We start from the raw sequence: 24,929 nt of genomic DNA, 5'->3' as shown, positions 1-24,929 counted from the left end.
ACAACTAAGAGCGCTGAAGCGCGAGGCTCAACTTCTCTGCTGTTTTGGTCCTGTGGCTACCATGTTGTAAAAGTGTGAAGCGAGCCCGTGTACATGCGCAGATCCTGTGTGTGACTGTGGGAGCGAAGTCTTGCATCTTGCTCATCGTAATATGTCCGGTGCTGCTCGTGGCAACATCATTTCACTGAGTCTACCTTTAACAATACCTCAACACTACACTTTGCTGGTCTGTACCTCAACACAGACACAAACACCTTACTGCTCAGTGTCACCACACTAACATAATATATAGCTAGCCTAGTAGTATATAACATATCTTTGCCTCTATTGCCTCTCCTGACAACTCTTTCGTAGGGACACCTTATTGGCCAATATCTTAAAGTCTTAGGGATGAGGTAGTAATCATGTAGGAATACACTGAGTGTACAAAACATTAAGAACACTTTCCTAATATTGAGTTGCACCCCCCCATGTAGACTCCAATGCTCCCCACAGTTGTCAAGTTGGCTGGATGTCCTTTGGGTAGTGGACCACTCTTGATACACACGGGAAATTGTTGATTGTGAAAAACCCAGCAGCGTTGCAGTTCATGACACAAACCGGTGTGCCTGGCACCTACTACCATACCCCGTTCAAAGGCACTTCAATATTTTATCTTGCCCATTCACCCTCTGAATGGCATACATACACAATCCATGTCACAGTTTTCTCAAAGCTTAAAAATCCTTTTTTAACCTGTTTCCTCCCCTTCATCTACTGAAGTGGATTTAACAAGTGCCATCAACAAGGGATCATAGTTTTCACCTGGATTCACCTGGTCAGTCTATATCATGGAAAGAGTAGGTGTTCTTAATGTTTTGTACACCATGTACATTGTGCCAATGTTAGTGGTCAATATCTTAACACTGATGCAGTGTAAAGCTATATCTTGTATTGTATTTGTATACTCTTGTATGTTCTTGTAGCTGTTATTTGCCTAGGTTCATCTCATTGAGACCTAGTCCAAAACATCTCCTTTGTGGGAATTCTGTAACATACTTGTCAGTACCTAACGCACTACAATAGGGCATTTCCACACCAGTCCTGGGGCCTCCCCAGAATGCACATTTTTGTTCCAGCCCACCAATATCCCATTTGATTCAACTACTCGAGGCCTTGACGATTAGTTGATTAATTGAATCACATGTTCAGCTGGAACACGAATGTGGGACGCACTGGGACCAGATGGCTATGCATCATAATTTACAACTATTTATTATGTTAAAAAAAAACAATGGTCATTCACATAGAAACCCTCATAGTAACGCTGGAGACAAACAAGCAAACAAACAAAACATAGGGAGAACTCTCAGAACACTGTTTCAATTCTCCTGATACTCTCTATTCATGATACTCTAAGCTCACAGTGTGCTACTTGTATCCAGCCAGGCTGTTAATTCGACACATAACGTACAACCTCTAGTCTTCCAGCAGCACATTACTCAGACCTGAGCTTCTAGCTAGTCTATCACTGCATACCAAAGGGACTTTAAGATATCCAGGCTTAACAGATTATGCATTTCCACAAATTTAACACTGGTGGTTAATTACTGACACGTGTGTGTGTGTGTCCCAGGATGGCCCCGGAAGTGATCCTAGCAATGGACGAGGGCCAGTATGAGGGGAAGGTGGACATCTGGTCCCTGGGAATCACCTGTATTGAACTGGGTTAGTGTGCATCTGTTTTTACTGTAACAGGCTGTTCTCAGTCTTTACTGGCTTATTTACATTTCAGTCATTTAGCAGGCACTTTATCCAGAGCAACTTAGTCAGTGCATTGGTACCTACAGTGCCTTCAGGAAGTACTCGCAATCCCTTGACTTTTTCCACATTTTGTTGTGTTACAGCCTGAATTTAAAATTGATTACGTTTAGATTTTGTCACTGGCCTACACACATCACCCCATTGTGTCAAAGTAGAATTATGTTTTTAGAAATGCTTACAAGTTAATAAAACATGAAAAGCTGAAATGTCTTGAGTCAAAAAGTGTTCAACCTCTTTGTTTTGGCAAGCTTAAATAAGTTCACAAGTAAAAAATATGCTTAACAAGTCACATAATACGTATTGGACTCTGTGTGCAATAATAGTGTTTAACATGATTTTTGAATGACTACCCCAGACATACAATTATCTGTAAGGTCCCTCAGTCGAGCAGTGAATTTCAAACACAGATTCAACCACAAAGATCAATGCCTCGCAAAGAAGGGCACTTATTGGTAGATGTGTAAAAAAAATACAAAAATAGCAGACGTTGAATATCCCTTTTAGCATGATGAAGTTATTAATTATACTTTGGATGGTGTGTCCAATACACCCAGTCACTACAAAGATACAGGGGTTCTTCATAACTCAGTTGCTTGAGAGGAAGGAAACTGTTCAGGGATTTTACCATGAGGCAAACAGTTAATTGAGGATGGATCCACAACATTGTAGTTACTCCACAATACTAACCTAAATGACAGAGTGAAAAGTAGGAAGCCTGTACAGAATAAAAATATTCCAAAAGCAGGACAATAACGTAAAACACAAGGCCAAATCTAAACTGGAGTTGCTTAACAAGAGGACATTGAATGTTCCCGAGTGGCCTAGTTACACTTTGACTTAAATCGTCATGAAAGTCTATGGCAAGTCTTGAAAATGTCTTTCTAACAATGATCAACAACCAACTTGACAGAGCTTGAGAAATTCTTAAAAGAATAATGTGCAAACATTGTACAATCCAGGTGTGCAAAGCTCTTAGAGACCTACCCAGAAAGACTCACAGCTGTAATCACTGCCAAAGGTGATTCTAACATGTATTGACTCGGGTGTGAATACTTATGTAAATAAATATTTCATTTGTTTTCACTTTGTCATTATGGGATATTGTGTGTAGATGGGTGAGAAAATACATCTATTTAATCAATTTTGAATTCGGGCTGTAACACAACAAAATGTGAAATACGTCAAGGGGTATGAATACTTTCTGAAGGCACTGTGCCACTACTGTAGTTCGCTCCCTGTCGAGCATTGTCCTGCAACTAGTCCACATTTCAGAAGGCATCGTTACTTGTTAGGAAAATTTACTTTTTATGGCCTTCCTCAAAATGTCAAAGAAACAAACAGACATAGCTAGACCATCTTGGACTTCCCCATCTAGAGAGAGCAGTGACACACTCCTGACTGACACATGACAGTTAATTCACAATGTTGCTCAATCATGTGTTTGTTATGTGATTACCATGGCCCCTTGTGTGCTACATGTACACACACACACACACACAGATACACACACACACACACACAGACACACACACACACACACACACACACACAGATACACACAGATAGAATAACATTGTCAAGGTCAAAATAATATATTATCTTTTATGTTCAACCAGATATGATAACCCCCTCTCTTTCTCTCTCTTCCTCTTTCTTTCTCTACTCCCCCTTTCCATATCTTCCTTCTTTATCTCTCTTCCTCTTCATAGCGGAGCGCAAGCCTCCCCTGTTCAACATGAACGCTATGAGTGCCTTATATCACATCGCCCAGAACGACTCTCCCACGCTGCAGTCCAACGAGTGGTAAGTCCTCACCATGCCTCTGCTGAGCTGTGTGACCACACACACTCACACACACACACCCTCTCATTTCCCTGGAAGTCCCAGTCTGTCTCTTGTGTAATTACCTGAGGGGCCGAGCTAAGGCCTTTCCTATTTAAAGAACCAAGCCTCAGGCTAAACTCACAGGCTACTACTGTACTGTACCATACACCAAACCACACTCTGCGGGAGGGACGGATGAAGGTAGGGCGAGAGGGAGGAAAGAGAGTGGGAGGGTGAGATCGATAGATGGGAGGTAGGCAGAGAGAGGCCTGTCTCCCTGGATGGAGACAGACAGCTAGACAACTGCAGGTTTGGAGGGAGCGAGGCAGAGAGTGTGAGGGGAGGAAGAGGGAGACAGACAGGTGGCAATCACACTAGCCCCCCTCTTTCTTGTGCTGTTGATGCCCTTTGAATTTATGGTGTGATGACTGCCAGTCAAGTCAAGAGGAAGATCCAGTCAAACATGACTCTGTCAACATTTACAATGTCATGATACTACAGCCAGTGTATGTTTATTGGGGGGGGGGGGGAGGGGGATGTTGTACTCTACTTGACCCAAATAATGATGGATATAGGACTTTTTCATTTTTTAATTGAACCATTTAACCTTTATTTAACTAGGCAAGGCAACTAGACTTATATGGCTCTAGGAGTACATTCCTTTCAACAAATAAAGAATCTATAATACAGCTAAAACAAGTTGCAGCATTTGCATGAAGGTGTAAGTGTTGTTTTATTTTCATAGTCCACGTTCCTTACTGAGAACATCGATTTGTGTGATTCCAGGAACCCAAAGCAAACAGATTCACAAGTAGTACATTCCAATAAATAAATATGTGATTGTCTTTACAGTATGCAAAGATTTAGCATATTTTGACAAATTAGCATTAAAAGCAAGCCTTAGTCTTGTACTGAAGAGAGTGTGTGTGTGTGTGAAGCAAGGTTATGGTCCTCCCATAGAGATACAATATGATTTAGTTTTCGATTTCACACACACACACACAGTAGTCAGTGTATTGTTGGAGGTGCTCCAAATAGGCCTCTGGCATGAACCTCTCTCTCATTAGCTGAGACTAGTTGAAAATGTATACCACTATGTAGACTGCATGGCATCGCCACACAGAGCGTTTGAAGATGGACTTTCAATAACACGGACAAATCAAATGTTATTTGTCACATGCGCCGAATACAACAGGTGTAGATCTTAGTGAAATGCTTACTTACAAGCCCCTAACCAACATGATGAATAGCTATAGAAGCACCCTGGCTTTACCCTGACTCTAAGGCTTGAAAGGTGGGGACGTGGATATACATTCCCCTATGTATGTGTTTGGACAGTGAAGCTAAAACTTTTAGGCTCTATACACCAACCAGCATTTTGGATTTGAGATCAGTTTTACCCATTTTGAAAAGAAAGCACTTTGTGGTCCCACCATTTGAAGGTATCATACGTATTTGGACAAATTCACTTAGTGTATTGAATGTAGTCCAACGTTTAGTATTTGGTCCCCTATTCCTAGCACACAATGACTACATTAAGCTTGTGACTTCACAAACTTGTTGGATGCATTTGCAGTTTGTTTTAGTTGTGTTTCGGTAGAATTGAATGGTAAATCATGTATTGTCATTTTGGTGTCCATGAATAATGATGAGTGATACATTTAGAGGCATAAATGTCACCCCCCCCAAAACATTCTAACCTCCCTTTTATTGGTAATGGTAAAAGGTTAGCATGTTTTGGGGGCATGATCTTTATGCCTCTAAATGTATCACTCATCATTATTCACAATTCATTCAGGATGATCTGTAATCATGGTAGCATCCACATTAATGTAGGGTTAGGGTTAAATAACAATAGAATGACTCTAAAATGACACTACATTATTTACCATTCATTTCTACACAACCAAAACAGACTCTAAATGCATCCAACAAGTTTGAATAGTCACAAGCTTGATGTAATCACTGCGTGCTAGGAATATGGGACCAAATACTCAACTTTTGATTAGATTGAAAAGGCTACAAGTGAATTTGTCCAAATACTTATGACATCTTCAAATGGAGGGACTAGATAAATAGTGTTCATTTATAAAAGGTCAAATGGATATGTTAAATACTATCAAACAAAAGGTTACATTCTGTACAGTCAGTCACCTCATTAAAGTTTTAGCTTCACTGTACATATAAATACGTAGGGGCGTGTATATATTTTTTACATTTGAGTAATTTAGCATACACTCTTATCCAGAGCGACTTAGTTAGTTAATGCATTCATCTTAAGATAGCAAGGTGAGAGCTATTGCCTTTTTATTCCTGTCTAATCATGGTTGTATTCTGTTTTCTTCCAAATCCTTCCACCTCTTCACCACCTCTCCATCGCTCCACCTGTCCATCCATCTATCTTTCTACAAGGTCGGACCCCTTCCGGAGCTTCGTTGACTACTGCCTACTCAAAATTCCTCAGGACAGACTCTCGTCGGGGGAGCTGCTGCGAGTGAGTGCACTTCCTGGTATCTCTGACAGAGGCTGTGGCCTCACTTCCTGTGTCCAGTCTCTCAAAGACCATCTGGATGAATGCTTCCAAAATGGCACCCTATTCCCTAGTGAGAGAGTTGGACTCACAAATATCAACCACCCCCAGCTATGCTACATACGTTTGGAGTGTAGAGCCAATAGAATAAAAAATGCTTCACTGTCCCAATAATTACGGAGGGGCACTGTAATGCACTACTTTTGACCAGAACCCAATGGGACCTGGTCAAAAGTAGCACACTCTGTAGGGAGTAGGGTGCCATTCAGATACAGCTGATGATTCACTGCCTCCCACAGCTGTAGAGAAAATAGGAATGAAAGATTCCACAGGGGTTAAGATTTGTTGTTCACATATGCACGCACACACACACACACACACTGATCCCACAAGGGTTAGGGTTTTGTTGTTAAGCATTTTTGAACCCTTTTTTTTGTTTGTTTTTATCTTGCGCTGTAGTACACCTCGTGTTGGAGGTTCCATAAGACATCCATAAGACATCCATAGTGTGTGTGACCAAATCCCCTTGACACACAATGAAAGCTAAAGTCAGACTGACTGCCCCCACAGACCCATGTGTTATAGTACAAGATCGGTCAGTTGTGTGTCAAGGTATTCTGCTAGCTAGCCTTTGTTTGTACATCCTGATTGGCCAATCCACTGTGTGTGTGTGTCTGACCATGTAATGTAGAGTTGATCTTTTTGTTTGTTTGGCCGAGAAGTAATCCTATTGGCCTGCTAAGAGTTTTATGTTCTTGATTGGTTGTCACACTCTCTCACTGGCCTGTCGGTCTTACCTGGCTTCCCAAGGAGGGGTTAGTGGGCTAGAGGGGATGAGATGGTGGGGGCTTGTCTGGAGCTCTGGGTAGAAGTAACCCTTATCCCTTAGGTGCAGATCTAGGATAAGCTTTCCCTCTCCCAAATCCTAACCTTAATTATTAGTGGGGAAAAGGCTAAACTGACCATAGATCAGTGCCTAGTAGGCAGCTTGCTCCTAATCTGAGTCGGGGCAGGGGGCATCCAGATCACCGCCCCTCAAGCCCCTGATTAATACAAACACACACACACTCATTGCCCTCTGCCCCTCTTTGAGCTCTTTAGGAGAAATCAGGTCAGAATTGCATGGTTGGGTGCATGCATCGAAAAAATGGGTGAGGAAAATGTAATGGGGTGAAGGGAAAGGAAGACAAGAATCCGAACCATCGGTCCGACTCCGTTCATGGTCCCCAGGATAGTTTTTTTTTTCGGGAAGGGATTACTCTGAAGATTAGTCCTCTCTCTCTCTCTTTTTCTATTGCTCTCTCTCTCCCAGCCCCCTGGTACATGGCAGCTCTGGTTTTCTAACTCACACTTTCGCTCCCTCTGTCCGTTTGTTTGAAAACGGGAAAATGTTTCCTCTCTATTTCCAGACGATGATGTCATCCTTCTGAATCAGAGAGTCCATTACATTACTCCAGCCAGCATCTGTCAGATAGAAGGGAAGGTGTGTAGGGCGAGACATACATGGCCGTTTCAGCCCCCAAGTGGTTGCATACATTGCATTTCCACTAAGCAGGCATTTAGCAAGAAAAGATGTGTGTGTGAGCGTGTGTGCGTGCGCTACCGGTCAGTCCCATATGAACACTATTGGATGGAGTATTTTCTTTTTACACATTTTTTTCTTTTCTTTTTCTGGTAAGCCAGCAGAAGAAACTCTATCTAGGTTGAATAACCCACAGGCGCCCTCTAGTGACCAATGGGAAAAGAGCGAGAGAGAAATAATTATCTGAAATAATAATCACATGGAGTATTGATATATTATTGATATAGAAAACATGTTTATAATACCATGGATTTATAGGGCTGTGTTATATCAGATTAAACATTTAAGAGGTCTTACCCCATTTTGTGGACCTGTTTCTACACTTACCCTGACTGCCCTGTCAACACCCATAGACTATTTCTTTGGTACATATCTTACATATGTACATACTTTACAATCAGACAGTCAAACAGACAGACACTGTGTATAACTTCCGCCCTCTTTTGCTCCTGTCCACCTGCAGCATGACTTTGTGTATCAGAATCGCCTCCTGCGGATCCTCATGAATCCTAACCTCTAAGCCCTCCGCCCTCTCTCCTCTACCCAGCATGACTTCGTCCGTCGGGAGCGTCCCCCACGGGTCCTCACGGAGCTCATCCAGAGGACCAAGGATGCGGTGCGGGAGCTCGACAACCTGCAGTACCGCAAGATGAAGAAGATCCTCTACCAGGAGAAACACAACGGACCCATGGGGGAGAGCCAGGAGGAGGAGGAGGTGGGCTTAACACCACTTAAACAAACCATGTTCACCAAAGATAAAATGAGTAGCATATGTGTGAGGATAGATTTAGCTTCTTGAGTCAAGAAAGGCTTAAACCTCAACTGAACTCCTATTCCTGTTTGGCACAAAAAAAGATAACTGTCACAGAGGAGGAATATGTGTCTCAGAGGTCAGCAAAGGTTGACATGGAGAAGATACCTATTATTCTGTTTACAGGTCTTGAACCAGGCCCAAGGGTAAAGCAGTACTCACACATTTGAAATCATGTCAAATTGACCATTAACACCCATTTGTCTCAAACGAGGCCATTTCAGTCAGGCAGACAGGCAGACAGACAGGCAGACAGACAGGCAGACAGACAGACAGACAGACAGACAGGCAGACAGACAGGCAGACAGACAGGCAGACAGACAAGACAGTAGCTATGTCCTACAATCATGTGTGTCTGGCCTAACCGGGGCATTATGCTTGAGTGTGTCACACAAATAGGAGCGTGTGGCACAAAAGTGTTGGTGTGTTTCCCACAATTCCCTTACTGAATACTGATCCCCATCTCCTGCTTCTGTCTGTCTCCAGGAATCTGAGCAGGCCAGCTGTAAGATGAACAGCCTGGGCAGTAATCACTCCATCCCCAGCACCTCGGTCAGTACAGGTAGCCAGAGTAGCAGCATTAACAGCATGCAGGAGGTCCTAGACGAGAGCTGCTCCGACATGACCATGATGCACCATGACTACGACAGCACCCTCGAGTCCTCCGCACACACCAAGAAGGTAACACTGACAGAGCGAGAGGGAGAGAAACACACACACACACACACAAGCTAGCAGACACACACGTGTGTACACAGGAAGAAGGTAAGACTCATCTATCACTATCAGTGAACCGCCAGGTAGTCACCCACTCCAAACCTACTCACGTCCTCAAGGATAGCTCAAACAAACAGGAACACACATGCCAATAAGGTACTGCTCATCTAGTACCCTCAGCCAGCAGCCACCTACACCAAACTTCAACCCACGTCCTCAAGATTGACAGCTCTCAGGGGTGCATCAACACACAAACAGGAAGACTCGCACTAACGAGTGAGCTTCCACACTATCACTCCAACCCACGTCCAAAGAAACACACAAACACACACAACCAACCTCCGAGGTAATCATATGATCGTACTGTTCACAAACAAACCTAGCGCTGTTAAACATTGACACCATGGAAACCAGACACATTTTTCTCCCGCTCCAAAATCCTGCTTAGCTTGATTCCTATAAATATGCTCTTGATAGACACACACACACACACACACACACACACACACACACACACACACACACACACACACGGAGATACACAGAGCCGGAGTTCATCAGTGCTGTGAATCACACCCTCAGAACAAAGATGCCCTCTCTTTCTCCTCTCCGCTGGCGTCTCCATGCAGGCTGAGGTTGACACACTGCTGAATGCCTGACATTCACTCTGAATACTCTTTGTCTCGGGCATCGTAGCACAACACACACACACACACGTGCGCACGCTTCAAACAGCAGCAGATTATGAGATGCCTGTCATTCCTCGTCTTTGTCCATTCATCTGCCTGCAATGACGGACTGTTATTAAAAATGTCACTCGGTGTCTAGGTTTACGATGTGTCACGAGACAACCGTGGGTGTAGCAGAACCTGAGGAGGTGACAGACTGTCTTGTCTATAGATTCTAGTTCATTTTCTTCTGTAACTGGTCATGAACAATGTACTGTAGTGAAGTGCAGTATTGGCATTATGGCAATAAAAGATTACTAAAACTCCGGGTTTATACTATAACCATCACACTTCGGGTTGAGTTTAATCCAAAACCTGTTCAGTACCATCCAAAAAGTGCCCCAGGATTTTGCCATTTTCTCATCTGGTTCTGTACACAGTGAAAGTTATACTATTGTAGTGACAGGCCATGAAACTCAAAAGTGTATCATCTCTTTCGTCAGGACCACGGGTATAACTGGGATGATGGTGTGAAACGTGACCACAGGCCCGAGCTGAGACCAGCCTCCTCAGACAAGAGCCAGGCACACAACTACCGCCACAACAACTTTTCTACCATCAAATCAGCATCGCTGGTAAGGGTCAACACACCTTTGTCTCTCTAGCTTCATCTGTCTCACTCTGTCTCTGTGTCCACTATCCACCATCAAATCAGCATTGCGTGTAAGGGCTAACATCATAGTTCGCTCTCCCTGGGTGACATCAAGTCTCCCCCATTCTCTGTCCATCTTTCCCTCTCTTTTTTTCCCCCCTTTGTCCGTCTCTATTTCCCTTTGCGTGTCTTGCTCGCTATCCTTCTTTCTCTAGCCTCCTCCTTCTCTCCCCTTCCTCATTCTTCTCATTCTCTTCCTATTGTTTTCTCTCTCCTCTCTGTACTTTCCTTCCTGTCCTCCCCTCCTGCTCTTTAATATTGCTCTCGCACTTCCCTCCCTCTCACTAGACCCCTTTGTCTTCTCCCAGTCCTTCACTATCCTTCCGTTCGCCTTCACCTCCTCTTCCCCTCCCTCCCTCTCTTCTCTCCTGTACTTTTCCCCTCACTAATATCAGTCTCATACCCCCTCTATGGTTGTGGGGGGGGCAGGCAGTATGGAGTAATATTACCATCCTTGCCTTTCTCTTTCTCTCGCCCTCTCCATGTCTGTTGTCATGGTTACAGGGCTCCAGTAAGCAGCGATCTAGAGTGGTAATGGTGTCTAAGCTCTGTCTACCACTGGTTTTAATTGTGGTATTTGTTTCCTTCCGATCTCCTGGTTTCTGGACTAGCTATAGCACTGGGGGAACTGGGAGGAAACAGGGTTTGTGTGTCTATGTCCTTAACATGCCATGTGTTACAGAGCTTTACTGACTGATAGTGGAGTGTTTTCCACTGTTTTAGTGCTTTCTTTATCATTTGTCAATACGGACCCTTTCTTTGTTGTTGACTGTGTTCATCAGTTAATCCGAGTGAATTGGCTGTTTTAGTTCTTCTCCAAAAGAGGCAGGTTATAGTTGCATTCAGACAGCGTGTCGTCTGTTGCTGCTGCGGTGACTCGATGACATCATCTCTTTCTGGCTGGCGCGAGGCGAGCACACGGCCCCAGATGGACCCTGCACGGCTCTCGCTCAGACTGGAAAGAGCAGGTGGAGGGAGGAAGGGAGACAGGGAGAGGGGGGAGGGAGGATAAGCAATATAGAATGACAAAGAAAAAGGGAGGGAGAAGAGATGAGCGGATGGGATGAACAGAAAAGAGGAGAGAGAAACAGGCAGACAGACGGACAAGAGAGACAGATGGAGAGCGAGGGAGAAAGACTGAAGAAGAAAGAAAGCGAGAAAGAGCGGGAGAGAGGAGAGACCGACACAGACAGACAAATGGACAAGAGAGCAAGTCAAGTAGGCAGAGAGGAATGAGACTGAAGGCAAGATAGAAAGTGAGAAAAAAGAGAGGGAGAGGAGAGTGTGGTGTGCTCTGTCTGGTCTCACTGAATGAAGTGTTAGATGGCGGTTAAGAGGAGAGAGCAATGGGGGGGGGGAGAGGGAAAGAGAAGAGAGGGATAGTGAGCCCCATCTGGAGTAGAGAGGGATGAATGGGGTTATTACAGGTCAGCCAGACTGAGGAGACCGAGAGATGTTAATATAACATAGCATGTATTAACACTTTTTATGCCCATCTGAGATCTGCATATGTTTTGGTTTAGTCCACATATACAGTACTTTAGTTTGTTTATTTACATTAGAATCTCTATGGCTCTATTCTATAGACAATGCTAACAGTTTCAATCCAACCATGCTTTGCTAAATGTTGCACATGTCAGTTATGTTTGGGTGTTGCACCAGTCATACACTAACACGAGTTTTAGATATGGGCAACGGAAGGGGCTTGCCTTTTGTCGACCGGAACGTTGGTTGGCAGTTTGAAGACGGATGAATCTCAAAGGTTTTGGTTCGAAGTAACAGTCCCCTGTTTAGGATGTCAGTCTATCTACTGGTCTTCTATAGGGACAGAGACCGAGAGGGATCTAGAGAGAAAAAGAGGGGGGGGGTCCTCTCTATGTAACGTAACAAAGTGGGAAAAGTATAGGTCCAAATACTTTCCGAATGTTAACACAGAATAAACACAAAATAAATCAAACTTTACACACAAGACTCCCTTGATTAACCAGGTCATTGACTTAGTGGCTGACCTGACAAACAAATAAAACAAACAAATAAACCAACCAAAATGTCCTTCCACCATTGTGTCCCAATGTCTTAATAACCTTTGACCTGGAAGTGTTCCCTCTGGAGCGTGATTCCCTCCTTTGAGCCAGGCTGTGTGAATGGCGGTCACATGACGTGACTTGGCCCTTGGTGGCAGCGTGGCAGAAAGCAAGTGACTAGGATTGGCTCTGCATTACAGTAGGGGTATTGATTCAGATAGATTAGGAGGGGATCTCCCTCTTTCTCACCCTCTCTCCCTCTCCTTTTCTCAGCCCCCCCCCCCTCTCTGTCTTCGTTTCTGACAACACTTCTCCTCACCCTCTCTCTCTCCCTCCTCTCCCTCTCTCAATGAGGCTTTCATGTGACCCACCTGCTGAACGAGCGCCGCTCGGCCCCCAAAGAGCCCCCTCTGTTCTGCCTTCCCATGGAGCCCGCTCCCTCTCCCTCCCTCATTCACAGTTCACACGCCTGCCCCTGTGTTGCTGCCCCTGTGTAGCTGCCCCTGTGTAGCCCACAGCCGCCGTGTTTGTCCAACGTCGTTTGTCTAAACGTAAACCAACCAGCGCAGTTCTTGCCGATTTGTTGCTGGGTTGGGTAAAGCTGAGCTGAGGGGTTTGGGTGTAGGAAATGCCACACAGGGTTTCTGGATGCTTGCACGGTTGTTGAACATGAACGTCGCCATGATGCTTGGCCTTAAGAAGATGAGTTATGAGAAGATGAACGACTACTATGGGGACCTGGATAGTCCCTTTTGTCAGGTTTGGTTTGTTTGTCCTCTTTATATTGTTGTGATTTTGATTTACTTGGCTTAAGCCCTTGGCACCTATGAGGAACATAGGCCATTGACAAATGTCTTCCTTCTCACTCGGTTTTGGGCTAGTTTTTACAGGTTGCACCTGTTAGATTGTTGTGAGGCTGGTAATAATGCAGTGGTCAAGAGCATTGGTGTTGGTTGGCTTTGTACTGGATTGATCAGTCGGCAGGGCGGTGTTATAAGCTAAGCGGTCGGTGTGACTTCGTTAAAGCCTCTCAAACCTCTTTAACCAGCTCTGTCATATTGAGTGTTTACAATGTACCTATTTGACTGCCAGATTAAGATGTTTTTTGTTGCGTTGCCCTGTTTCTTACAGTATTAACTCCATGTTCTCTAGCTTGGTGTTGCTTTGATGTTTCCCAATGTTGATCCCGGCTTTGGTAATGCATCCAATGTTGTTTGCAGTTAGATGTCACTTCATTCATGGTTCACATTACATCTTAGTCCACTCATAAGGTAAATCTATGCTGAGTAACCAGTTAGAATGAAATCAAATCTGCATGAACAGGGAACTGCTAAACCTTGAAGACCAAATGTGGAGGTTCTCCTAGCGTAGCATGGTATACCTGCTAGGGCTCCGTTCCAGTGTCCCCACTAGTGGTTGCCTGCATACCATCCATTTCCTGTATACCACTCCTGGCTGTACACCTTCACTCTTGACCTCTGATCTCTGCCCTCATTGGCCTCACTGAACCTTTTCTTTCGCCAGGTGACCAAGCAGATCCATGAGCATGAGCAAGAGAATGAGCTGCGGGAGCAGATGTCGGGGTATAAACGTATGAGACGGCAGCACCAGAAGCAGCTGATAGCTCTGGAAAACAAGCTGAAGGCTGAGATGGATGAACACAGACTGAAGCTGCAGAAGGAGGTGGAGACCCAGGCCAACAATGCCTACATAGAGCTGGAGAAACTGGCTAAGAGACACACCGTCCACTGTGACAAAGAGGTAGGTTTGGTTGGGGGGGGGGTCCAGGGAGGGGAGTGGTTGGGGGTCCTGACCTAGAGAAGCTGGCCTGTCCTAGAGAAGTGCCATGCCGTCCTCACAGAAAAGGTGTCTGGGGAGGGGGGGGGGGGGGGTGTTAACCTTCTTACTTTGGGGAGAGGGAAACTCACTCATGTTATGGGTTGGGCATTGCTGCCACCCAATGTCGAGTAGAAGTTAAAAAGCTAACTAGGTCATCTGTAACTCTGCAGACTAGGCTAACATCCATGATCCAGCATGCCCTCCTTGTCATACAAGAACACCTGGAGGAATGTAAGCCAGAAGGCTAGCTAGCGAAACAACATTAGGCATGTGTTTTCTCGCTCTGTTCCTCTCTCCCATATGAGGCCCCTTCACAGCTAACTAACATCTCTTCCTATCTCTCCCCCTGCCATCTTATCTCCCCTCAGATGAAGACGACGTCAGCAGACGAGAAGAAGTTCCAGCAGCAGATAGTGGCCCAGCAGAAGAAGGAACTCACCACCTTCCTAGATAACCAGAAGAAGCAGTACAAGCTCTGCAAGGAGAAGATTAAAGAGGTCCGCAACGCTATGTTTGTTTATGTCCTCTAGCCAGCCCCTGTTTCCTGCCTCTAGCTGTGTGTCTGTTTGTGTCCGCTAGCTAGTACTGTACCCCCTCTTCCCCTGCCTCTTGTATGACTGATCTCAGCACCCTGAATCACAACAGACTATAGAATGATACATTTGGTACGCTGTGTTTTGTGCTGGATGGAATCAGCCCTCCTCCAAATACATACATACACACACAAACCTGCAAATACACAAACATACACAAGTACAGTATTTCCGTCATGCCTTTTACTGAGAAGGAGCTGAGTTTGGGCCTCCCGAGTGGCCCAGCGGTCTAAGGCACTGCATCACAGTGCTAGAGGTGTCACTACAGATTCGGATACGATCCCGGCCTGTGTCACAGCCGGCCGCGACCGGGAAACTCATGAGGCAGCGGGTCAGGGGAGGGTTTGGCCGGCCGGGATGCCCTTGTCCCATCGTGCTCTAGCAACTCCTGTGGTGGGCCGGGCGCATGTATGCTGACACGGTCGCCAGTTGGGCAGTGTTTTTTCCGACACAGCTGGCTTCCGTTTTTTAAAATGTATTTTAATTTTATTTCACCTTTATTTAATCAGGTAGGCCAGTTGAGAACAAGTTCTCATGTACAACTGCGACCTGGCCAAGATAAAGCAAAGCAGTGAGACAAAAAACAACACAGAGTTACACATGGGATAAACAAAAGTACAGTCAATAACACAATAGAAAAATCTATATACAGTGTTTAAAAATGGAGTAAGGAGGTAAAGCAATTAATAGGCCATAGTAGCGAAGTAATTACAATTTAGCAAATCAACACTGACGTGATAGATGTGCAGATGAAGATGTGCAAGTAGAAATACTGGTGTGCAAAAGAGCAAAAAGTAAATAAAAACAATATGGGGATGAGGTAGGTAGTTTGGTGGGCTATTTACAGCTGCAGAGATCAGTAAGCTGCTCAGATAGCTGATGCTTAAAGTTAAGCGAGCAGTGTGTTAAGAAGCAGAGTGGCTTGGCAGGGTCGTGTTTCGGAGGACACAGCTCTCGACCTTCGCCTCTGCCGAGTCTGTACGAGAGTTGCAGCAATGGGACAAGACTGTAACTACTACTTGGATATCACGAAATTGGGGAGGAAAAGGCTATTTAAAAAAAAAAAGGGAAAAAAAGAAGACCTTAGTCACCCCTTCTACTCACTACGCGCGCACACACACACAAGTTGTGTTTTTGTTTCTAAGAACATTGGCACACTATTTCTCAAAACTGGAGCCATTGTTGTGGATTGTTAGATACATCATGTTTTGTTTAGTGACAGGAACTAGGCCATCTCTGTTAGCAGGCATTGTTGGCCTGGACTGATATATATCCCAACAAACTGTAGGTAGAGATGAGTCATTCAACACAGAAATATCAGGGATCTAATACACTTCACAAAGTGTTTTAGCTTGAGAGTGTATTAAGACATGGATTCCCTATATAGTGCACTACTTTTCACCAGAGTCCAAAAGTAGTGCAATAAAAATGTAATAGGGTACAATTTGGGATACAACAATGGATTTATCATAACATCCATGGAACCGAATGGGGACAGACACTAACTGTAGCAGTGCAGGATACTGAGGGGAGGATGGCCCATAGTAATGGCTGGAATGGGATCAATGGAATGGTGTCAACCATTGGAAACCACATGTTTGACACCATTCCATTGACTCCATTCATCCTACCCTCAGCATCCTCCACTGATCTGGAGGGATAGTTCACCCAAAAACTGAATTTCTGTGATGCAGCCTGAGTCCGAATATGGTGACAGAGGGACTTCTGGCTTCTCCGACAGCTACTGATAATTTATTTGACTCTGTTTTCTACACTACTATACATTTAGATAGTTCACCCCAAAATGTAAAATATGTCTGTATTTACACCTCAAAAGTGTTTGAGTGAGTGTGTCTATAATTCCCACTATCTATTGCTGTATTTTTGCCTGAAATACATTCTTAGATAATGAGATGACCTGCTGCACACCTGACCATTAGTCCAAATAAAGATGTAGGAACAAAGTACAGTGCTGTGAAAAAGTATTTGCCCCCTTTCTGATTTACTCTATTTTTAAATAGTTTTGATACTGAATGTTATCAGATCTTCAACCAAAACCAAATATTAGATAAAGAGAACCGGAGTTGACAAATAGCAAAACATATTTCTACTTTTCTTTAATTAACATAGTTATGCAACACTCAAGTCCCCTGTGTGGAAAAATGAATTGCCTCCTTACGCTCAATAACTGGTTGTGCCACCTGTAGCTGCAATGACTGCAACCACCTTCCTGCTTCCTGTAGTTGTTGATTAGTCTCTCACATTGTTATGGAGGAATTTTGGCCCACTGCATTGAATCAGAGACATTTGTGGGTTTTCAAGCATGAACTGCTCATTTCAAGTACTGCCACAACATCTCAACTGGGATTAGGTCTGGACTTTAACTAGGTAATTCCAAAACGGTTACTTTTTAGCTATTTTGATGTAGACTTGATTGTGTGTTTTGGATCATTGTCTTGCTGCATGACCCGGCTGTGCTTCAGCTCACAGACGGATGGCCTGACATTCTCTTGTAGAATTCTCTGATTCAGAGCAGAAAGGATGGTTCTTTCTATTAAAGAAAGTCGACCAGGTCCTGAGGCAGCAAAGCATCCCCAAGCTATCACACTACCACTACCATGCTTTAAGCCATTTTGATGCAGACTTTATTGTGTGTTTTGGATCATTGGTCCTATTATAACTGGCGAAAACCAAACACTACGTTCCACAATAAAAACCTCATACCAATGGTCAAGCATGGTGGTCGTAGTGTGACGGTTTGGGGATGCTTTGCTGCCTCAGGACCTGGATTGACTTGCCTTAATAGAAGGAACCATGAATTCTGCTCTGTCAAATAATTATTTTAATTTTTTCCTTTATTTTTTATTTAACTAGGCAAGTCAGTCAAGAACAAATTATTGTTTACAATGACGGCTTACCCCAGCCAAACCCAGACAACGCTGGGCCGATTGTGTACTGCCCTATGGGACTCCCAATCACGGCCAGATGTGATGCAGCCTCGAACCAGATACTGCAGTGATGCCTCTTGCACTGAGATGCAGTGTCTTAGACTACAGGAGAATGTCAGGCCATCCGTCTGTGAGCTGAAGCTGAAGTGCAGCTGGGTCATGCAGCAAGATAAATGATCCAAAACACACAGTCACGTCTACACGAAAATGGCTAAAAAGCAACAAATTTGAAGTTTTTTAAAGTCCAGACCTAATCCCAATTGAGATGATGTGGCAGGACTTGAAACGAGCAGTTCATTCTTGAAAACCCACAGCAGTTCTGCATGGAAGAGTGGGTGAAAATTCCTCCACAGCGACATGAGAGACTGATCAACAACTACAGAAAGAGTTTGGTTGGAGTCGTTGCAGCTAAAGGTGGCACAATTTATTGAGTGTAAGGGGCAATTACTTTTTCACACAGGGGCATTGGGTGTTATTAATAAATGAAATAAGTATGGCATTGTTGTGTTATTTGTTCACTCAGGTTCCCTTTATCTAATAATACGTTTTGGTTGAAGATCTGATAACATTCAGCATCAAAAAATATGAAAAGGTTGAGAAAATTGTGTATATATATTTATTAACCTTAATCTGTCGTCAATCTCCATCCCTTCAGGAGATGAACGAAGACCACCACACCCCTAAGAAGGAGAAGCAGGAGCGTTTGTCGAAGCACAAGGAGAACTTGCAGCACAGCCAGGCTGAGGAGGAGGCCCATCTCCTCGGCCAACAGAGAGTCTTCTACGACAGGAACTGCAGAGGCTTCAAACGCAAAGTCATGATCAAGAGGCATGAGTTTGAACAGGAGCAGATACGAGAGGTACAGTGTATAGATGTACAGAGAGATATTTCAATTGAGAGGCGAGGAGGAGTGAATGACGTGTGGAGAATCAGTGGGATGTGTGTTTTTTTTGGATGTACACACACTTTAGTCTGTAGTGATGTGCAGTGAACACTATTTAATCCAATAGGGATATGAATGTCACATGTCCAACTCCAGCTGATTATCGATAACATTCACATGGTCAATGTTGTAACATGAAAAGCAATGTTCTTGCCAAATCGTAGACTTCTTTGACCAATACCAGTATTCCAATTGGTTTGTGAAAAACACAGAGAATGGGTTTTGCATCTTGTGGAAAGCAGATTAGAAAGTATAAGCAAGGCAACAATGCAGTAATCTCCTAATCTGCTCTGTAAATCAGGAGGGGGGGGAGTAGGACAATATTAGGAGGTCTGAGACCTTATATGGGCGTCCACCCGAAACCTAGGGGCACATTGGATGATACCCTAAAGCTAGCCTGGTCCAAGATCTGCTTGTACTGTCTTGTCCACTCAGCACAAACAGCCCTGGGACCAGGCTACCAAAACCCAGCCAGCTCTGAAACTGCTCCTCTCATATGCTTGAAGGATAGGAATAAGGGACATTTTTTAGGAGTATTTGGATATAGTGTCTGTGTGTTATTGCCAATTGTATGGTGGCACTGTTGTGCCTGAGATGTTATTTACCTAGTGACATTGCCATAGCATAGTAGAACAACAGGAACCTTGAAAAAGCAGAAAACAAATGCACAAAGAATTGAAGTGTAGTCTTGTGTCTGCAATGTCCATAAGTGCAACACCACGTGACACTGATGCTCCAGTCCTTTCTCATACAAAAGCAAAGTTTGTGTCATGGATGACCATTATAATTCCCATCTCTTCCTCCCTCTCCTCTCCTCCCCTTCCCACTTTCTCTCTCCATTTATCCCTCCCTATCTCTCCATATCTCTCGCTCCCTCCCCCTCTCTCTCCCACTCTGATCAGGAGCTGAACAAGAAGAAGACCCAGAAGGAGATGGAGCATGCCATGCTGATCAGACACGATGAATCGACCCAGGAGCTGGAGCATCGTCAGCTGAAGACCCTTCAGAAGCTCCGCATGGACCTGATCCGCCTTCAGCACCAGACAGAACTGGAGAACCAGATAGAGTACAACAACCGCCGCGAGAGAGAGCTCCACCGCAAACACGTCCTGGAGCTACGGCAGCAGCCCAAGAACCTCAAGGTGCGGGTGAGGCCAGGAACAGATTGCAAATGCAACCCTGGGAATGTGATGGCTACATTGGTAGCTACATTAGGTGTTATCCAGGATCAGGCTCTGATCTAACCAGGTAGCAGATTATACAGAGCAAGACACAGTGAAATAGCAGACCATTAACCTCAAGGTGAGGGTTAGGGGTGTGCAGCCAGTGCACTCAGTCCTGGAAAAGGGGAAATCCTAACTGTTGGCTACAAAAGACTTAAATGTAACAAACCATTGCACTCATCAGAATTTGAACCATATTACGACAGGCAAAGAACATACAGTAGAAACGGAATGTAATGGGTCAACAGGATCCCTCAAATCCATCTGTGTGTGTGCTTGTGTTTAACACTCTCCTCATTCACCTCACCTGTTCCAATCTCCATCTCCACCAGGCCATGGAGCTGCAGATTAAGAAGCAGTTCCAGGACACGTGTAAAGTCCAGACCAAGCAGTACAAGGCCCTGAGACACCACCAGATGGAGGTTACGCCCAAGAGCGAGCACAAGACGGTGCTCAAGGCCCTGAAGGAGGAGCAGACCAGGAAACTGGCCATCCTAGCTGAGCAGTACGAACAGAGCATCAACGAGATGATGGCATCGCAGGCGGTGAGTCGGCACAAAATGGAGAACGGGTGTTTTGATGACCGAGTTGTGATTACTAACCAATTTTTTTTTGTAACTAAGAAAGTTAATATTTGATCATTTCCTTTGACAATCTCAAAGAACTAATTCATATAAATGTCACAGATCTTATTAATTAATATCTGACATTAAGAATAGTTCCATATGGGAATGAAATAATCTTAGGCCCCAAGGCATAGGAGATTTAGGTTGTGGTAGGAGTTTGTAACCCTCTTTGCTTCTCTTATTCCCATCACTCGTCCGGTCTCTTCTTCTATTTCCTTTTCTCCTCACTTCTTCCTCTCTTTTCTCTTCACTGCCCCTCTCCCTTCATCTCTTTCACCACTCTTATTCTATTCTCTCTCCCACCCTCTTTCCTCCCCCTCCCCTCCCCCTGTGTTTCCTTTTCTCTCACTCTCTCTTTATTCCCCCTTTCCTCTGTTGGGGTCTTCTCTTTATTTCTCCCCGTCAGCTGCGTCTGGACGAGGCCCAGGAAGCCGAGTGCCAGGCTCTGAGGCAGCAGCTGCAGCAGGAGATGGAGCTGCTGAATGCCTACCAGAGTAAGATCAAGATGCAGACCGAGGCCCAGCACGACAGAGAGCAGCAGAAGCTGGAGCAGAAGGTTTCGCTGCGCAGAGCCCACCTCGAACAAAAGGTAGAGGTGTCGAGTGACAGACTGATATGGAGAGAGAGACAGACCTATACGTACAGGGACACACGCATACACACACAGAGCCCACCTCGAACAAAAGGTAGAGGTGTCGAGGGGGAAGTGACAGACTGATATGGAGAGAGAGACAGACCTATACGGACGGGGACACGCATGCATACACACATACACACACACACACACACACACACACACACACACACACACACACACACACACACACACACACACACACACACACAGAGCCCACCTAGAACAAAAGGTTGAGGGGTAGGGAGGAGCAAAAACAGACACAGATACCCAGACAGATGCGCAGAACGCAGACAGACACAGATATACACACACATACTCACACTCATGCAGGCAGAGCCTTTGCGGAGCACAATGTGCTGGAAGCAGAATCAACATGCACCCACAGAGACAGACTTCACTTTCATTTGACACACATTTCACTCTACTAATTTGTAACTGAGGCCCAAAAAATGTGTCATGCACTTAGTTTTAGTTGCAAAAATCCTATCATGTTAGTGTTGTATTATTCTTACAACATGCTCTATATTTGAATCCTACCCAGTGTGTTAAAAATGAATAATTGATTTATGATATTAGATTATGTAATATGGTCCTCCATAACAATAAGACTTTACTTACTATTATATTAATTGAGTCATTGAGTCATGCCCTCCTTTCTGTGTTCTTCAGTCTGGTGTCACAACACCTTCTCTTTCACCTCTTCTCCCCAGTCAATACTTCTTCTGTACACCGCTGTTGACAATTTACATCTGAACAGTGGATGCTGATGGCCTGGCATTGCATACATTCAAATCACTGTAGGCCACTTTATCAGTCAGAATAGATTTTTTAAAATTTATTCTTGAATAATATGTTTTTCCAAGGCAATGATGTCATCGCTATATCGCTCCTTGATAACAAAGGAACATGCAGCCCTGATCCAGTTTCTGTTGCCCAGGCAGTAGCCTACAGTAGTATCATTACAGTATTATGCAACCAGTGGTGGTGTGGCGCCATCTGGTGACTATCTGTTGCCCTGCAGGCTTTCTGGATCAGGCGACGTCATTGTTAACCCTGTATCAGGGTTGTATTCATCAGGACACGCAACTGAAGAGGTTTTAAATTGTTCTGCAATGGAAAACAAAAATGCGCATTTCTTATTGGACCAGTTCAGGTGGTCCCTCCCTGTTTCAGTTTGTCTTTTTCCATCTGGATCCTAATGAACACACCCCAGACTCATACGCTTCCAGAGAAGTGCTTACTGCTGATTTCGATCCACTGTCTAGATAGGGTGTCTCAGGGGCCAGATGTAATCTGTATCTAGAGGCTTTATGGAATGGAATCAATCTGTACCAAACGCTAAAAATGAAAGATGAACAGCTAATATTTATTGATTTTAAGATGCAGACAATGGCTGTAATGGATTGATTGACAGTAAATTGTGTCTGGCTCTACTCATGGCTAGTGCAGGCATATTTCTGTCTGTAGTTAGTTGACGGAGTGGTTACAGAATTATGCTGAATTTCAAATCAACGCTGACCCAAAAATCTAAGCTAAGCAAAAAACTGAAAAAGCCTGCACACACACTACAGTGGCACTTGCAGGTCGAACTCTGCAATACTCATACCTTACTGGTTCTAAATGCTCTTGCTTCCACTAGTTTAATTAACTAAGTTGTGTTTTTTTAGATTGAAGAGGAGCTGGCTTCCCTTCAGAAGGAGCGTACAGAGAGGATCAAGCACCTGCTGGATCGCCAGGAGAGAGAGATCGACACGTTCGACATGGAGAGCCTCCGACTGGGCTTTGGTAATCTGGGGGCCCTGGACCCCCCCAAGGATGACTACAGATGACTAGGTCAGCCCTGGTGACCTCGTCTTCGTCGTCTGGTGTGACGACCCTCCTGTTCCTCCTCAGCCTCGTGACCTGGTCTGGTTTTGGTTGGACCGGGCAGTTAGGGTCTTTAGCTACTGATTCCCACACACACAGCTACACACATAAATGTGTGTACACACACACACACACACCAGCCACATACAAACCAGCCCAGTGCCTGCGCTGGTCAATAGCCAACGGGCCCCCCTCTCTCGTGGTGTCCGTCACAAGATGACAAAAAAATGCTGGATAACTTCCGAGGTTGTCTTTGTTTTAAAGAATAACATTACATTGTCACGGTGTTCCTGTTTCTTGTGCAATGATGACACTTTTAGTGTAACTGAAAGTGGAAACCAGAGGGAGAGAATAAGAGGACAATAGGAGTGAATAGTATTGTGTTGCTCAATGATCATGCATTAGAGGTTAATAATTTGTTCAAGCTGTGCAAAAACCTAAAGCCGAAAAACTAAAAACCAACTGGTCCTCCTTCTGCAGCCTTATTGTCTTCTTGTCCCTGCTTCCAGTTCCTTCAACTCTTTTTGCTTTTTATATTCATCAGGAAATTTTTATGGAAAATTTAAAGCAATTTGATAGGTTGAGAACATGTTTAAAGTCATAGTCTACGTAATGGTACAGTAAATAAATGTGAATCCTCCTTTGGAGAGAATTTGATTATTCACTTGACATGAGACACTGAAGAGGGAGACTTGCAATGCACCCTGATACCACTGTATCATACTGATTCTCTGCACTGGCAGGTAATGTGAATACCACATGGTTGAGTCATGACACACTATTCCCTATGTAGTGCAGTACTTTTGGGGCTCTGGTTAGTGCACGATATAGTATATAAAATAGTGCACTATGTAGGGAATAGGGTGTCATTCCAGACACAGACACATGTGAATCCCTACTCCCAGGTAGCACAAAGGGCTTTGTCGGGGCTTGGGGAGGGACATGTATTTTGTGTATAGAAGGATTTTTTTTGGAGAGCTTTTACTTATTTTCGTATTGTACTATTTTAACTGTTACTCAAATCGATTTAAAATAATAATAATGACATTTTTCTCCTTCCTCTTCGTTCAGTATTTGAAAGTCGAATCAATCGGGCAATGGGTTTCTTGCTCTGACATTTCCAACTGAAATGAATCCTTATTTTTGCTGTAACCTCCACACTCTACAAGCTGTGTATTTTCTTATAAACCAGATGAGTAAAATAAATGCTTTATTATTGCATGCACTTTAATTTAGTTTTTCAGGATTAAGAGAGAGCATGAGTCTGTCATCCAAGCTTTTAATTATATTTGTAAATAAAGTGCTCATCACACAAAGGTTTGACCTCATTGGATGTTTATTTTATTTTAATATTTTCCTTATCCGCACATGGTAAAGAGACTCCTCACACTGCAATCTATGCTTCCATGTGGTTTATTACTATGGGTGTTTAATAGATGATCATTTATTAGATCCAACTGGTTACAGTAAAGTATATGTTTAATAGATAAACAGCACCTCAATGCTCAAAGTGCAAGGCAGTAAATATGTTTTTTTTTTTCACATATACTGCCAGCTGACATTGATTGTTCTTTTACAGATAC

The 24,929-nt window shown here is 44.1% G+C and overlaps 1 protein-coding gene across 5 annotated transcripts in view; it reads left to right on the top strand.

The window, feature by feature from the left end:
- The window catches only part of taok3a (TAO kinase 3a), a 93,146-nt gene extending 68,484 nt beyond the window's left edge, over positions 1-24,662 (top strand). For 4 of the 5 annotated variants that reach the window (XM_036980176.2, XM_090237985.1, XM_036980178.2 and 1 more), the window contains 13 exons: positions 1,616-1,707; positions 3,513-3,606; positions 6,040-6,121; positions 8,287-8,454; positions 9,037-9,231; positions 10,439-10,570; positions 14,196-14,432; positions 14,879-15,007; positions 18,707-18,910; positions 19,897-20,136; positions 20,550-20,762; positions 21,250-21,432; positions 23,148-24,662. In XM_036980176.2, the coding sequence (XP_036836071.1) occupies positions 1,616-1,707; positions 3,513-3,606; positions 6,040-6,121; positions 8,287-8,454; positions 9,037-9,231; positions 10,439-10,570; positions 14,196-14,432; positions 14,879-15,007; positions 18,707-18,910; positions 19,897-20,136; positions 20,550-20,762; positions 21,250-21,432; positions 23,148-23,309 (2,131 nt within the window). In that variant the 3' untranslated portion in view covers positions 23,310-24,662. Of the gene's footprint in view, positions 1-1,615; positions 1,708-3,512; positions 3,607-6,039; positions 6,122-8,286; positions 8,455-9,036; positions 9,232-10,438; positions 10,571-13,123; positions 13,431-14,195; positions 14,433-14,878; positions 15,008-18,706; positions 18,911-19,896; positions 20,137-20,549; positions 20,763-21,249; positions 21,433-23,147 lie in introns of those variants that run through there. The other variant, XM_036980180.2, reaches the window with a different exon arrangement.
- The last annotated feature ends 267 nt before the right edge of the window (positions 24,663-24,929 follow it).

This window comes from Oncorhynchus mykiss, chromosome 6 (assembly GCF_057628025.1).
Source record: "Oncorhynchus mykiss isolate SJ-2025 chromosome 6, ASM5762802v1, whole genome shotgun sequence".
NCBI classification, from domain to species: Eukaryota; Metazoa; Chordata; class Actinopteri; order Salmoniformes; family Salmonidae; genus Oncorhynchus; species Oncorhynchus mykiss.
This window is presented reverse-complemented; position numbering and strand designations above follow the sequence as displayed.